The 17258-nt window shown below is 46.0% G+C and overlaps 1 protein-coding gene across 1 annotated transcript in view; it reads right to left on the minus strand.

Moving 5' to 3' along the window:
• The window catches only part of BICDL1 (BICD family like cargo adaptor 1), a gene marked incomplete at both ends in the record, with an annotated part of 46280 nt that extends 35339 nt beyond the window's left edge, over positions 1-10941 (minus strand). The window contains 2 exons of the mRNA XM_084271895.1: positions 5212-5427; positions 10600-10941. Of these exons, the coding sequence (XP_084128021.1) occupies positions 5212-5427; positions 10600-10941 (558 nt within the window). The remainder of the gene's footprint in view (positions 1-5211; positions 5428-10599) is intronic.
• Positions 10942-17258: the final 6317 nt, after the last annotated feature.

Genomic DNA, 17258 nt, shown 5'->3' on the forward strand with positions numbered 1-17258 from the left:
GTTCCTTACAGAGTAACTCTGGTAAACACTTGGAGCCACACCAAAAACTAGAGGCGTTCTATGGAAAAGCCAGTGGGGTGACCTTGAAATCTGGGTCTAGTCAAAGCACCTCTTGAGCCTAGGTCTGCTCAGGATCCTCTTCTGTTTAGAAAGAAAACCTCTGAAGCAATACTTGAATTCAGCTTGACTTGCCCCTGTGCTAAGCATGGAGTTTCCTAATATGACCTGCTGGGACATTGGAGACAACTTAATAAACATGAAACACAAAGAGATTTGTATTAAACATCTGTGCAGGTAAAACAAGGAATTAAAGACCAGCTAGCTCATGGTGTAATGGCAGAAGCAGTGCCTCTTGTCCAGCACACTTGTTCCAGTAATTTTTCCAACTATTAGTCTGGTTTTCTTAATGAACATTGTTCTTCTGCTGATGGACAACAATCAACCATTCAGAAAAAGCTCTTTAAATCAGTCATTGACAGCAGAGCCACCTCTCTGATAAGTGTGCTGTTGACCACAAAAAGGATGTATTTAAAGTAAAAGTGATTTGGAAAGGAGAATAGTTTATGGTCAGCTCATTCTTGAATAAAAACATGTTTCTCTCAAATCAAAGCCAGGCAGTGCCTGCCAGTCCTCTGAAGGTATGCTGCATGCCACAGTGAGAAGTTAGAAACAAAACTCCTTCAACTGAAACCTTACTGAAAGGAAGGTTTTGTGGCTAGCAAATAAAACCTCCTTTGGAGACTTGTGGGCTGGCTGATCATTTTCTTGATGTACCAGAGAAATTGACTGAAACACCTCATTCTTTGTAGCAGTATGTTGGCACTAGAATGAGTGAATATAAGAAGTTGGTGATTGAGGGCTCCTCGGAGGGATGCGGCGGCAGCCGAGCGCTCCTCCCTGAACACAAAGAGCCACTTCAGTGGTGCAAGATGACATGCTTCTTCCTGCCACTGAAAACACATTTTCATTGCAAGAACTACCTGAGCTTGACATTGTGAAATTGCTTCCTTATGCTCTGTGTACCATAAAAGAAGCCTAACTGAACTGGGAAGGATACATCCTTGCCTGAGCTGCACGCAGCAAACAGCTACAGGAGCCCGAGCTTGGTAGCAGGAAATGTGTGGGAAAGCCATCTGGTGAAGCCACTTAAAAACAGTGTTAAGTCTTTTTTCATTCACTTCCTGACAAAGTAGTAATATGTTGCCTCATTATAGGAAGAGGGCTGTTTGTTGTTATTTGCACTAGTAGCTCTGAGAAGCCCAAAGGTGGGGACAGGACTCTTGGCGTGTTGGGTGCTGTGGGCAGATGTAAGAGATGATGTTTCCCTGTACCCACCCCCCCTGCCAAATTTCCTAACTTAAAAGGACAGAAAGCATAGGAGGTTTTTTTTTTCCTCCAAATGGGAAACTGAAACAGATGGGAGAGAATGAAAGAGCTTGAAAGAGAACACGTAATAATTCCCAAGCCATGTCTTCCTCAGCAAAGCTGTACTTTGACTTTTGTGTGTTGTCCCTGAGCATTTATGGTGAGTGGTAAATACCCTGACACGCTGCTTGTGATGTGCTCTGCAGCTCTCCTAGGCATTTAGCTTGGTGTGGACATGCTGTTGAATTACTATGTGCTTTGCTGTGCTGAGGCAGGGAGGGGGAAAGCAAATCAACATGCAGAAGGGATTTTAATAATCACTTAGCAAATTGAAAATAAGGTTCCTGTGGAGAATCTTAAACTTGATCTTTGGCACCTGAATCATGCCTTTTGCCATGAGCTCCCAGTCCAGCCCACCTAATTTCCCTGTGGTTTAATACTGCTATAACCCTGGGCAGTATCTGTTCTGCTAAAAGCCACACCAGAGGCTGTATTTCAAGATGAGTCAAAGTTCCTTATCGCCTACTTAATATTATTAGATATGTAAAGTCCTCCTATACCATTATCTTTTCTGAAGGCCTCAAATAATTTTACAGACCTTATTTTAGCCTCTTGTTGAGTCTAAGGCAAGACAGTTATCCCCATTTTTAGAGATTGGAACAGACTTCAAATCCCTATCCTGGAGTTTTCTTTATCAGTCTTTTCCAGAATCAAGGATGGAAATTTTTGTCAGTCCCTTGCTTTAATTGCAAGACAGAGCTTTCCAGGTCCCTTTGCTATCCTTGTGTGGGTGTGTGGGACTGTGTGCTTGGTTGGTTAGTGTTTGTGCCAGGTTTAGATGAAAACTGTGCTTGGGTTGGCCTTTCATCCCTGGGGAAGGCAGGGTTAAAAAAAAAGTCTTAAAACATAATTAGCTGGTGAAAGGATTATCACAGCAGGAGGAAGGAGGAGGATTAGGATGAAAGAGATGGTGGATGTTGCCCTGCTTTGAGGTAAAGGGGGCTAAACCCCAGAAGTAGCAAGGAGGACTGTGTGGGCTGGTAGCTCATGAGTCTGAGACTGTCATTTGACATACACAGCCTAGTGCCAAGGGAGTACCTTGCTCAGGGGAGAGATGCTCCAGTACTGTGAAATTGGGCCATGAGGTGTTAACTTTTAAAAACTGTCAAAATTCAAATTTAAAGAGCTTTTACATACTAGTATAGGATGACTTACACCAGAGAGGAACCTTTCTTTCTGGTTTATGAGTGAAGCCTCTAATAGGGTATACCATGTAGGATGGGGCAGAACTGAGGCTCTGGCTCTGAATAAGGCTTTCGCTGCCTTACCCCAAACTCCTCATAACCCTTTTGTGATGCAAAATACAGAGCCAGGAACGCAAGGAGGATACTAGCAACACCTCAAAGTTCTCAGAAGCTGTAATAGTCCTCCTTTGTAGGGTTTTTCCCTCTCCCACTGCTCAGCTTGTGATCCCTAGTAAGACTCCAGCCCATGGCAATACATCTGTAGGCAAGCACATGTATGCAGCTGTAGTTGTCCTTTTTATGTATTGAAAGACTAAGTACTAACAGGAGCCAGAACTCTGTGGGTGCAGGGTTTAAGCACTACCACTGCCTCAAGGATTACATGCATAACCTCTTCAGCATAAGAGACCAGACAAATAAGGCTATGACTACACAATGGAGCAGCAACTGTGCAATACTCAGCACCCAGTAATCAAGTGTTAAAATTATGCTGAGATTTAAAAAAGCCTTAACTGAAGTCCTGGGTGAATGACAACAGCCTGTTCCCAACTCTGTTTCAATTTGCCCAGATTCTCACGACTCCAGGAAGACTGTTTTACACCCTTCCTGTAGCTGTTGCATTATTTAAGTTACTAGCAGGTTTTGGCCAGGGGACAAACTGAATGAGCACCACATTGTGCCTCAGCAAGCATAAGCTGTCTATCAGTCTGCATCGTCTGCATTGGAGAACAGTCCTCCAGGCTGGGAGCAGGGCTGGGCTAGAGCAGTGAGGGCAGCACCAGGATTCAACGTTTTCCTGGGATGTGGCAGTTCTGAAGTGGGTGGATGAATACTAATTTTGGCAGCAAAAATAAGGAGTTAAGGGAACAAACCCCATGGTTGGACACTGCATGCTAGTAGACCTAACTTGGTGGTTCCTTTGCACAAAGCTTAGCTGAGTGGCTTTCCAAGCATCTGGGCTGTGAGACTCCTGTAGCACAAGTGTCATGTGAGGATAATACCATGTGATTTAAAGCCCAAAGCAAGCTGTCTTGGTTTTTTTCTCCTGTCCCTTAGACTGATCTTTTGGTTGATGCTTATGCTGGGGCCATAATAAATCTTACATCTCTCTGCCAGTGTTGGAAATTCTGTATACACAGAAAATCACATACACTTCAAATCTGCCAGGAGCCAAGTTCTTAGCCTGGGATAAGAAACTTGACCTAACCCAGGATTTCTGCAAGGGTGGAATCTCTCATTCATGTTGTATGTGAAATGTGTTGTGTACAGAGAAGGGGTAAGAGATCTTCACTAGCTCATCTGCTGCACTTGAGGGTTATTCCTTTAAAATCATGGATAAACTTGGCAGACTTTCTAGGTTAAGGAAAATGTAGAGGGTTGGGTTGTTGGGTTTGGGTGTTTATTTTCTTTTTAAGACAGTTAAAAAAAAATCTGCCAGACTAAGCAGCTTTTTCAGAAAATCTATAGCAGAATGAGGAATGATTTCTTTGAGTGCCAGTACAGAGTGTTATACCCAAGACCTGCTGCTCTTACCTGCAGAGACACAGGAAAGCAGCATACCCAGATTGCTTGAGGGCAAGTGATGAGACCTGTACACTTGGCCCATTTCAGAGTCTTCTGCTCCTAGTGTTGTGAATGAGGTTTCAGCTCTTTCCTTAAGCAAATCACTGTGTCAGCCCCAAGACTCACTTCTAACAGAACTTAGTCTGAAATGTGCTTTTAAACATTAGGTGGGCCTCTTCAGCATAAGTCTGTGGTGTGTGTTGTTTTTCTATGTTTTATCTATGGGATAAGCAACTGGTGAGAAGAAAATGCTTTCATCTGCTGGAGTAACTGTGCTCTCTAGCATTAAAATTAGGGTTTGTACTAACTGCCCAGTGTGGAGATAAAGAAGGGTCTTACTTCTAGAAGACAGGTTAACTTCTGGGGAAGGAGGCAGAAACTCTGAAGTCTTTTGCTGTCAGAAACCCATGCTGGAAGTATTCAGTCAATTAGGCTGATTTGTAGCAGCTTCACCTAAATCCTCTTTCATTCAGAGGAAAGTTAAGCTCTTTGAAACATACCAGTTCAGAGGAATTTCAGTAGGTTCTCACACATCTAACAATGGCAAAGTTATCTGGAGGGATGCACCATTTTAGAATGAGATGATGTATGTTAATTTCTACAAACATTATAGACAAAAATGGGAGGCCAGCAAAAAGCCTATCAACTCACAGATTAGCCTTATTCTGGGCTGCTACACTTGTTCAGCCTATTTACAAATTAGACACAGATTTTTCCAGTTTTATGTACAAAACCAGTTGAGGAATAACAGTTGAGAGACACGTCTATGCAGTAAATGACCACTGAACCCAGAAACCCAACTGTTTTGCTGATGAAATGATGGAGCACTCCTTCAAGGTGTCAAGTTCAGTTTAAAGGCAGCATGTTTTATAGGGACACCCATGTCATCTGACCAGAAGCAGAAACTTCCCCCTTCCACCCCCTTAAAGAGGACTCTCTCCTGTTTATTTGCCTGAAAGGTGGTTTATAGCTGAGCTGCAAACCTTTCCTGTGGCCAAGGTGGCTGGGTGCTTGCCCTCAGTGTGCCCCAGTGACTCACCCTGCTGAGCTGGTCCAGGAGTCTTTGGTTCTGTTCGGAGAGTTCCTGGACAGCCCGTGTCTTCTCCCGGTCGGCTTCCCGCAGGTGAACCTGCTGCCTCTCCAGCTCATCCTGCAGCTGCTTCACATCACTTTCCAGTTCAGACACTCTTCCTTCCCATTCTCCTTCTTTGTTCTCAAATCGCCTCCTTAGTTCGTGTTTCTCTTGCTCTAGGTGCTAGATAACAGGGGGAAGAAAGAGATTAGGAAGGGAGGTAAAAGTGAACGCTGCATCTCTCCATCCTCTGTGCTTAGGGCTGAAACCTTTTGTGCAGGAAAGAGATTGGTACTAGAGCATGACAGTGCCATGGAGGTGGCAATTTCATGTCAAGGCAGGTCACTGGCACTAAACTTGCTTCCCATTTCCAGTAATTGGCCTGTCCTTGTCCTCTAGAGATCAGCACATTGAGTTTTTGCTGAAACAACTGCCAAAAGAGTAAAGCAGGCTGCATGTCAATAGGCAGAATATATAGGTCAGGCAGGCCAATTGATTTGGCAGAGCCTAGCTTAACTCCAAAGAATATTTCAGTGGGCAGTGGCATAATTCTTTTTAAAATTGCCTTTATAGTCAAAACTACACAAAGTGTATGCTTACTACTAGTGAGGAATCTAGATGAGGCATCTTTCTTGTCATATGGGTCTTATGAACAACAGTTGAATCATCTCTCCATTTGCTTCTTCTATTCCTGACCTAATTAGTTGTCTGGTAGTTTGATAGTGCACAGTAACTCTATTGTTTGATGCAGTCCACTCTGGAACAGCAATGGATGCAATGAAGTAGTTTCTATAGACATTATGTACATGCATGTTCTGGGTTGCAGGCTTTTTTTTAGAAACCATTCTCAGTTCTGGAGACTCTGCTCTGCTTAGGACGAGCTGGAAGACGAGGGACAGCACGAATCTGGTGGAACTTTTGTGTGTTTTACAGGCTGGGTTAAATGAGGGCTTGGCTGAAACAGAGTTGCAAATCAGGTCAAAACATTTATTGGCACGGTTAAAAGAATCCCAGCTCTGGAACTCTGAGACTGAGTTTTCCCTGGTGACCGAAGCCGTGCACATACAGAACAGTCTGTCCTGGTTTCAGCTGGGATAGAGTTAACTTTCTTTCTAGCAGTTGGTATAGTGCTGCATTTTGGACTCAGTCTGAGAATAATGTTGATGACTGTTGGTTTTAGTTGTTACCAAGCAGTCTGGGACTCTGCAGCTTCTTATACTGGCCTGCCAGTGATAAGGTGGGGGCACCCAAGAAGCTGGGAGGGGACACAGCCAGGACAGTTGACTCCCACAAAGACATATTCCATACCATATAACTTGATGCTCAGTACATAACTGGGGAGTTGGCCAGGAGGCAGTCTGGTTTGAGAACTAGCTGAGGATTGGCTTCAGTTGATGAGCGATTGTGTTGTGCATCACTTGTTCTGCATGGTCTTTTATTATTATTGTCTTCCTTTTCTGTCCTATTAAACCTCTTTGACTCAATGCACAAGTTTTCACCTTTTTTTTTTCCTTTTCAATTCTTGCTCCATCCCACTGTGGGGAGTGAGTGAATGACACTGTGGTTGTATTAGCTGCCTGATGGCTAAACCACAACGCAGTCACAGACTGGGGGCACAGGCATGTCCTGACCTCTCCTCATTGGTTGTTTTCTGTCCTCCAGAATAACCTGCTGCTACTCTCTAACAGATTCACCAGCCTTTTAGGGATGTGTCTTAGCAAAGAACAGAAACCCACTGGGCCCAGCACTTGGCAGCACTCGCGTGTTTTTTCCCAGGGTATCATCCCCCAGTGAGCAATCCCCAAGGCACTTAGGAGAGAAGGGGAAAATAAACCTGCTAGGAGGAAAAGAAAATCGCACTGCATTTATGTGAAGTGGCTTTTTATTGCTTGTTAGAAACACAGGCTGTGAGGTGGCTGTTTCCCCTGGGTACCTACTGCTGATGACACATAGCCTCCCTTGCAGGGTCCCTGCCACCTTCCCAAGCAGGTCTAAATGTCAAAGCTCTCTACTTTTCCAGCATCCCTCTGGCCTGTGTGATCACTAATCTTCCACCTCTTGCTCTGGAGAAGATGCCACATTTTATCTTTCTTGAGTTTATCTCCAAATCCCTTCCTATGTATGATCCTTCCAGCACAATAGAGCAGCACCCTGCTCGTGCCCTTCCAAATCCCTCAGGACTTTTTGGAAAACCCTCAAATGTGAGGGAAGGCTGATTAAAACCTCTGGCCCAAAGCAAGAGTATTCTTTCAGGCACTAAAAGAGTGAGCACCCCTTGCAAATGAGGGAACTGAGTATTCTTCCAATTCTTTTTAATGCAATAGGAAGGCATAAGATCCCAGCCCCAGGCCTACGACAACCATTGCAAAGAAATCTTATTTGTAGCCTAAGGGTGGCTGGAGCAGCCACAATTATGCTTTTAGCAGCACACAGAAAACACTGTCTTTTATAGCTCAGTCTCCTTCACTGCTAGGCAACGTTTAGAAAGATCCAGGGCCTTCTCCAACCGGAACGTGAAACTTCAGGCTGCTGAAGAGCAGCGCTGCAGCTGAAGTTCCCCAGACATACTCAAATGTGATTTAGAAGCCACTGATAAGCCCTGTCAATCATTTAAAAACCACTTTAGTCCTTTACTGCAAAAGAAAATCCATGCTACATATAGCTTCAGTAAACGGCCATCACAAAGGAGGGAGTTAGGAGGAGGCAAAGAATATCAAGTTTATTCTCTGGTGGTGGAGAAACCAGAACAGAGGAGTGGGGCACAGAGAGGCTCTTGAAATGAGGGAGGGTAAACCAGATGGGACGTGCTGACTGATTCCTCCTGCCTCTTCCTCTCCCTACAGCCATCTACCCTCTCCTGCCCTTGCTCCAGCACCTGCACAGATAGGATTATTTTTTACTTGTAGTGATGACAGGGAAAACTGCTGCCTTCAGTAAGGGAGTTTCTTGTTTTCTGAGTGTCTCTCCATCCACCAACTGCTCAGATTTTTACATAGAACTGCTTTCTAGAAGATGTTTTTCTTCTGAAAACAGCTTTTCTTCAACTTGACTGAGCTGGGCAGGCCCTCATTTGAAGAGATCAGAGCAAGGGGAAGTTTTCCAGCTGATAAAGGGGGTTCATACTGTAAAATTCTTGGACACAGAAAGCTGGTCTGTGTCATAGGAACCAGAGGTATTACCTGGTTTAATCCCTTACAGATGATAAAACTGACTAGGATCACATATCAGAATTTATTGCAGGACTTCAATTCCATGATTAGAAATGAATTTGAGCTCAGGCTGTGAAGCGAAAGAGTTGCCAGAGTAGGTGTATGGCAGAGGTGCTGCACTTTATTAGAGGAACCCACAGAATAGGACTTGACAGCACACTGGCTGTTGGGAAATGGAGAAGCTTCACTCAGCTCTTGTAACCAACTAGGAACTGTTAACTGGGAGAAAATCTCTCCTCCCAAATACTACTTAAACATCACTATTTCAGGGGCAAGGATCTCTTCTGAGACTTTGCTTCTGGTCATCATCAGAAAGTCCTTGGCATAGGGAAGGAGGTAACAGATGTGGGTCCATCCTCTCTGCTCCTCTGAAACCAAAAAGCTTACTGTGAAAATTTGTTTGCTTTAGTGGCAACAGGAGGTGGCCAGTGTTTAATCTGCAGAGGCTAGGATTACCAGGCTTGTGTTGTAGAAGATTAATGTTCAAGTTTGAATATTTTGGGGGGGGTGGGGGGAGTAGCACTGTCTTAGACCTGCCAAACCCAGCGGGGAAAAAAATCTGACCCTTAAGCAGATGATACTAACTCCTATCTGATGAGTAGCCTGAAAAATAGCAATCTGTTATTCAGCTGGAAAGTTAGAGTCATACTAATGGGATGAAAAGATGTAAACAACTGGTTGTATTTACCATCCCTTCATTCACCTTCTGAATGGGCCCATAACAACAGAGGTAAACATTTGGGGGATGATATTTTAAGTACTATAAAGTCATCATTTTTCCTCTCTCCTTTTCATCTTTAATTTTGGAAATGATGAGTGGTATTTGAGACTCCTGAGCTCCCTAAAAGGCATCTCAGCAAGTACCTAAACTGGTGTGTTTTTCCTTTAACGGTAGGAAAGGTTCTACTCCAACTCATCAGGAAATCACGTCAGCACACCACCACATACGTCTGTTCTTGCTTAAAGATCAACCCGAAAACATTCGCTCTGGCAAATCTTAATACTCTGAGAAATTCTAACCTGACAAATAGCACAACAAAAGAATAAGCTGAGCAATGTTAGCTTCCCCATTGTTTCTATCATAACAGTAAATGCATCGAAATTCCTTTGCAAAGAGGAAGAGATCAGTGATAGGGTACAGTGCTAAGTTTAATAATGGAGAACAAAGGCCATACAGGAATTTCACAAATCCTCTTAAACTTGAGAGATGTAAGACCGTGAGGAAGGAACACAGGAATATGCAGGACTGTGCAGAAAGAGCTGGTCTAGGGCTGTGACGTGAAATTTGGATGGTAATCCAGCACTATTCAAACTCTCTCCAGAAAGGTGAGAGGGGCTTTTGCTCAGCCTTCTAAGCAGTTATTGCTTCCTGGGAGAATGTCAATTTCAAGAGTATCTCTGAGAAAAAAAGGTGGTGGTGGTGGTGGGGAGAGGGTGTAATAGTGGCTCTCTTACATAGTTGTGCAAGAGAGTTGTTCCAAAAGAAGCTGCCTGCACAAGCCTTTTCCTTTGTAATAGCTCTATTTCATCCTTAAAAATCGATAAATAGCTCAATCCACTGAGTTCCTGGCAAACAGCTCTCTCCAGATACCTGTAGGTATTTTTCAGAGCAGGCAGCTAACAGAGACGTATCGTTAGGGCTTATCTCCTGCCATGCCTAATGCCTTAGCGGCAACAGCTTAAGCATAAGGGTTACATATGCTCTGTAGGTCAGTACCTGCTGTATAAATTTAACTTCTGGGGCATTTCTGTGATGAGATGAGCCGAGTGCAGTGAGCATCTGCTCACCCAGGTACCTGTGTCCTGGGGTAAAACAGCAGCCCCAGCAACCTCCCGAAGCACGGTGCTGCAGCCGGTCCCCAGGCCCATACGCCAGCCTGCAGCCGGGGAGGGGGAAGAACAGCAGCTTCGCCTCCCTAAAAGGGGTTTCTTACACCACGGCCATGGGGAGGTCCGGGGGCTGCCCGGCAGGGCCTGTACCAGCCTCCCGCCCCCGGGATTAGCCAGGGAAGGGGCCGCTGTCCGCGGGGAGAAACGGCGGGGCTCCGGGGGGGCCGCGGCCCTGAAGCGGGGGCCCTTGCGAAGCACTGCGGGCCGGGGGAGGGAAGGAGGGAGGGAGGGAGGAAGGCGGACGGCGGGGCCTCACCTCCAGCTTGTCGGTGAGCTCCTTGTGCATCCTCTCGTACTGGCGGCTCATGTCCTGGTTGCGCTCCAGCAGCGCCTTGCCGAGCCGCGCCGCCAGCACCAGGTCCTTCTCCTTCTGCCGGATCAGCGAGAGCAGCTCGGGGTCGCGGGCAGCGGCGGCAGGTGGCGGCTCCGGCGGCTCCCCGGCGGCGGCCAGCAGCGCCAGCTCCTCCTCCAGGGCCAGCTCCAGGGCGGCGGCCGCGGCGGCCCCGGCGGCGGCGGCGGGCGGCTCCATGCCGCCGGCGCTGTCCGCCTCCGCCGGTGCTGACCCGGCGGCGGGCAGGCGCAGGCACGGCGCCGACATGGCCCTGCGCGCCGCCGCCGCCGCTCCGCTGCGCCCCCCGCGCCCGGCCCGCGGCTGCGGCTGCTGGGCGGGGAGCGCCGCCGCCCCCGGCCCCCGCCCCCCGGCGCCGGGCCCCGCCGGCGGCAGCGCCCGCGCACCGCGCTCATGGGCGCGGGGCCGGGGCCGCTCGGAGCGCACGGCGGGGGGACGCGGTGCGTTCGCGTGTGCGGGGCTGCGGCTCTCAGCAGCGCCCGGAGCCCGCTGCGCCTGCTGGAACGGCAGCCGCTGCGAGCGGCTCTGCCCGGGTCTGCCGCAGGCCCGGGCCAACGCTGCCCCAAAACGTTGAGGTGTCCGGAAAAGCCCGAGGAAGGAGCTGGGCACCCCCGAACGGGGACAGCGCTTTCTTCCTGCTCTTCCAGCTCCCTGGTGGGGCTCTTCTGGCTACGAGAGCAGCTCTCAGGATCTTTCTGCTCGGTAGTTCAGCCCCGGAGAGCTGACTACAGCATCCAACAGCCACTGGGGCTTCCTTTCAATTTCAGATCGGTTGGGATGTTCCTGCATAAAACTTGGCTTAAAAGCATCCTCGGTGAACGGTGGGGATTGTAGTCGGTTCAGTTTATAGCACTTTTCTCTCTGGGAGGAGACTATTGGGGGCAGGACCAGTTGGGGTTTTTCGTGTTCTTGACTTTCTCCCCCCTCCCCTAAACCCCGGCATCGCTTCTCTTCTTGCATGGGAGGCTGAGGAAGAGTAAGGCAGAGTAAAACTCTGCTGCCACATTTGCTGTGGTTTGTCAGTATCTGTTTATGTTTTAATGCCAAGTAAAGCTTTAATAGTGATTGAGCAGGTGCATTTTTAAGGAAACCTGTGATTTTGACTCTGATTCTGCAGAAAGAAATGATGAATTTTGCAGCTTTTCTCCTTAACCCAGCTTTCATGGGGCTTGTGTTCCTTCCTCCTACAGAAGATTCACTTACACCACATTCATCTGTATGCAACTGCCCCAGCACATCAGACCATGGATGTTTTTGGCTGGAACAGTTGATGGCTGGTGCAGTTTTCTAGCAGGGCTGGCTCTTGCTTCATGTCAGACCCAGTGCCCTTGAGAGCTGCTGATTATTCGTAGCAGTTAGAGCATGAGTTGTGGGACTACAAACTTCCCTCTGGCCATCTGCCTCTGGGACCTAGCCTTTTGTGGAGGATGTGCCCCAACAGCCCAGCTAGCAGGACTTGCCAATACTCAGTCCTTTCCCTGGTAGTGTCAGTTAACGCTGGTGGTGCTTTTTTGCTCTCCAAAGACCAGGCAGAGACTTGGTACCTTGTGCTGTGCTGCCTGCCCGTACCTGTCCCATGAGGGCAACTGTTTGGCTGTTATGACCGTGATTTCTTTGCGCTGGTGACCCAGGGGTGACACCTTCTTTATCTCATAGTCATTTCCACAGGCACTGGGTTTGCTAAACCTTTTGTCCTTGCAATCAACTGACGCTTCCGTTGCTGGCAAGCGGGACTCACCATAAGGTGAGAGGATTTGAACAGTATTGGCTCTTTTAAACGAGTCCCCCTGCCCTGACACAGGACCCATGCTTTCACGATTCAATCATCGCTATTTAAACAGAGGAGGGCGTTTAATATTTAAACTGATTGTGAGCACCTTCTGCTGGAAGTGACTACTACAGCAAACCAAGCCTTCTGGTGTGATTAATGAAATCTATTCTGCCATTCATTTTCATCTCTAATGCATCTTTCAGTCTATAAAGCAAAAAGAGATTATAGTGAGATGGTTTTAATCCCCCAAACAAAGCTTGAAACAAAACCCATAGCTGCAGCTGTTAGCATAGGGAGGGGAAAAATAAGCTATTGCCTGGATGGAGAGAAAAAGCACATATAAATCAGTGCTATGTATTGTAGATATGCCACCATATCGGTCAGGCATCTATGCAAGCTTAATACTCATTTTGGGTCTATTGACTGTGAAACATAAGAGTGTTATTTGGGGTAACCTTGGATTAAAGCTTTGTTCACTGCATGGCCTGGTACTAACTTCCTCTTAAAATAAAAAAGAGGATCAATTGTCCTGTGAATTTAATTACTGGTTCGACTGTTTAGAAATTTATTAGGCTACTGTTTTTTGAAAATCCTTTTCATACTACTTGGTATTTTATCTTGTATGTGTTATCACAATCAAATATCTATGAAAAACTGTTAAGAATACAACAGTACACTTTCTTTCCAGTTATACGGTGGTATTATCCATTTAGCATCCTAAAATGTGTTTCAGCTGAGAGCTGGGACAGTTGGTATTCATAGGTGGGCACACAACTCCCCTTTCTGCCCTTCTTCCCCTAATTAGGCTTTGTTTCATCCTTTGGAGAACCTCAGCCTGTGAAAAAGAAGAATGTGTTAAGGGAAATGAGTCAAATGTGGGTTTTGTTTCATTTATTTATTTGCACTGCTCAAACCTGATGTGACACTTCACTACTTGGGTAGTAAGAACTACAGATAGTGGGTAATACTTGTGGAGACTTAGATCAAACTTTCAGGAGCTGATGCATTTGCAGTGCAGAGTGTTCCTGTGTGTACAGTGTGAATTATTTTTCAGCATGGAAACCACCACAGGGATGACCCTTTCTGAAAATGCAAGAAGGCCAGATTGATTCAAGCCCACAGAGAACTGAGAGCAAGTGATTGATGCAAACGATGTCATTACATAAATATATCATCTTGTCCAGGATGTATGAAGGCTGCCTTTGTGATATTAGGAAACGAGGGTGAAAAGAAAGCATTGGTCTAAGACAGTGGTGTAAGACTGCCTATAAGAGGAGCAGTCTTGCTCAGATAAAAAATTTACAGGATTGTAAAAGAAAAACCAATAGCAAAATGTTCTCTCCTCTATGGGGAAAAAGGACAGCACTGACTTTGCCAAGTGATTTTCCCTTCTTGCTTTTCCCCATCCCATCATCACTCTATTCAGTAAATAAGCCATGGGGATGGTTGGAGAACTTCACTCAAGGAGCCATTTGGGGCAATCTGCCCATTGCAATTCACTCTACTTTAGGTTCCTAAAGGAGCAGGGTACTCTAACAGGCAATCCAGTTTAAGCTATGGATATGGCAGTGTGTATTGTCCTCCCCAGAGGGTCAAGGAGAGGTGAACTCTAAGCTGTGCAGACTCTTCCAGCTCAGTGTGAAGCATCTCGTTAAACCCAATGCTTTGAAATTAGTATTCTGCCTTCCAGGGATCTCACTGGTCAGTCTCTTCATGAAGGAGATGTGGCAGAGGGTCTGGACCTTTGGGGGTTACACCAACAAATACTGATGTATGTAGGACTGTACGAGTTAAGCAGGACAAAACATTTTTCACACATCAGAAAAGCCGCAAATCCAATAAATCCCCAAGTGCTTCAATCAATACTTTCCCCTCAGCTGTGAGGGCAGCACTCAGAAAACAAGCACTGCAAGGGATCATCCTGTTTTGTTTAGAGTAAGGGGAGAAAAAGATGTGTTGCAGGAAAGCCACAGCCAGACCTGTAAAAACAGCTTATTGTCCTGTGCTTTAAAAGCTGACTGGTGAGAGAGGAGTTCCCATCAGCATGCTTAATCTTTCTGTCAGCGGGCTGACAGTCTTCCAGGGGAGGTGGCACATGCTATCAGGTTTCTTTTTCCATGCTCTCTCTCATCTTTTTGAATGATTAATTGCTTTATTTTCCTCTTTGCTTTACTGCACTTTATTTCTGACAAATGTTTTAGTTATTGTGGTGGTTTGTGTACCTCCGTGCTGAGGTGTTTCAGGGTACCACAGCCTCCTGCTGCTGCAAGCTGGGCAGCAAGAGGTGCAGGCAGCTTAAGAGAGTTTGCTCAGAGTTTGCAGTTACCCAGATGAATAATTAAAGGAAATACGTGCCCTGCTTTCAAAGCAGGCCAGAACTGCAAAGCCAGAGATAAGACTGATGTGTGACCTTTTTTCCTCTTTGCTTCTGTCATGTCCAAAGCTAAGGTTTTCCCTGCTGCTGGGTACAGGAAATACAAGATGGGAAAGTGTATTTGCAGAGGTTGGTAAGGGAGAAGAGACCAGAATTTTCTGGTTAAACAGAAGGAAAAAGGAAGCTGTTATTAGTGTTAGCCAAGCAATGTGTAGTAAAATAAAAGACCATCCTGATTCTTCTCAAGGCTCAAGATGTACACAGAGTGTCGGACAAGTTTGTTGTTTCCCAGGTTATCACTCTCACATCAGAGCAGAAGCAGCACTCATCCACCAAGGTGACTCATAACATTGAAGTTAGGGGAAAAAAATGTCTTGACTGCTAAGGGTGTAAAGCATGGCCTGGGTGACTCAGGACTGCCTAAGAACAGAGCCCACACTATGCTGTGCTCACCCTACTGCCTGTGTGTAAGGAAAAAGGGATGCAAGTGAAAAGAACAGGAAAATAGTTTTGACACGTTATATGGCACATATGAGTATCATGCTGTGACATCTATGAGTTAGAGATGTAAATACTTTGTGCTACAGCTTTTAGTCACTTTGAGGCGTGACATTTGGAAGCATGCCATCATGGTCACTCCAGAACAAACTTGGCAGTGCTGGGAACAAGCAGAAGTACTCTGGAGCTAGTGGAGTTGCATGGTCAGTATTTCAGGCCAGCTTGATTTGTTTGGGGTACCACACCAACAATTTGACTTTGTTTCACACCTGGCCAGGACCAGCTACTTTGCACCAAGGACTCCTTGACTTACTATGCTCCAGGTAGACTCTGGACAAAGACAGGGTCCAAGCTCTTATTGAAACAATCTTCAAACACTTATCCCAGGAAGGCTCCCATCTTTGCATGCTCCTGTGCCACCTGCAGGGATTGCCACTGTGTGCCTTCAGCACCATGTTACAGACAAATGCTGCTCAGAGTGGCTTCTCATGCAAAGATATAAAAAGTGTCCCAAGGACATGATGAGCACAATGGGGTACAGAGCAGGCCTGGGGCAGGGCTGTGCAGGGTGGGCACTGCAGGCCCACCTCAGAGGTGTTAGGCCTGAGCATGTCTACAAACCTGGCGCTGGGTGTGCTGCTCCTGCAGCCACAGAGGAGAAAGTGTGCCCTGGCTCCATGGGTAGATGTAGATCTATGTTTGCTTTGCCTTTTATTATTATTTTTAAACGAAGTAGGTGTTCTCAGCAGTGGGTGTGAATTACTCCCTCTTGAATCCTACAACATGACAATGTTTGACAAGACTTTGTGGAACAAATGCTCGTATTATAAAAGGAAAAGTAGCCTGTGCTTTTGCTCATATGAAGACACAAACACATTGAGATGTTCTTGCTAATATTTCTTTATAGGAAACCGTTAGGTCTGAAAATTACCTGTCACAGTGTTGGCCATGGAGTTCTTCAACCATTATATGATTAGATATGATTTTGTGTTTTGCTGTAGGGAAAAATATTTGTTGACTACCATCTTGCTCTGCTGCTTATGTACGTGCTGCAGCTTGCTGTAGTGGCTTGAATTAGGAATGATGGTCTATGATCTAGCATTACTGGATTGTAATTGGCCATGTTGACATGAAGCAATCTTGGGTCTAATGCAGCCTCCTTCACTCACTGTTGTGGTCAATTATTTCCTGATAATAGCAACACTGCCAGGTATTTTTGCTTCATTGAGCAATTATGTTGTTATGGAAACTAGTATTCTATAAATTATCTGATGAGAGGCCTGATTCACTTCTTGGAAACAAGAAGTTTGAAAGTAAAAAGTACAGGATAACAGTGTTTTTAATTAGCTATGCATTTATTTGTGTAATTACTAATCCTTAGGGCCTATTAATTATTTGGTACAAATACCAGCAGCTTTGCATCTGTGCAGGATATGGTCAGTTGTTATTGCTCATTTGAGAACGTGTGGCCAGTAGATATGTGCAAGTGAAGATGAGCTTGTTCCTGCCTGTGCTTAGGTGACTGCCCTGCTAGCCTTGCCAGATTTGGAGAACACTTCTGTGTTCCATCTGCCAGGCTCATGAGCTCCAAAAACCTTGCCATGGCTGTGCTGAGGCCAGCGCTGCCTGTGGCTGTGACAGGAAGGATGCGTCCCTTTGTCTTTGGTACCAAGATTTATGGGGGACTGGACACTGCAAGAGATTGATAATCTGATACAAGAACCTCTTGCTCCTGTTCAATCAGTTAAACATTTCAGGGAGGCTGTGTGCACAACAGTTTCCTTCCCATCTGTTGCTAGCTAGTTTCTTGTCTTGAGATAAAGGAATGGGCAGCCTTGTAGGGCTTTCTGTTTGGGGTATTTTTTCCAGACAAAACCTACCCTTTGAACTGGTGTGAAGGGATCCCTTATTTACTAATGCCAG

Source organism: Gallinula chloropus, assembly GCF_964237585.1.
Source record: "Gallinula chloropus genome assembly, chromosome: 17".
NCBI classification, from domain to species: domain Eukaryota; kingdom Metazoa; phylum Chordata; class Aves; order Gruiformes; family Rallidae; genus Gallinula; species Gallinula chloropus.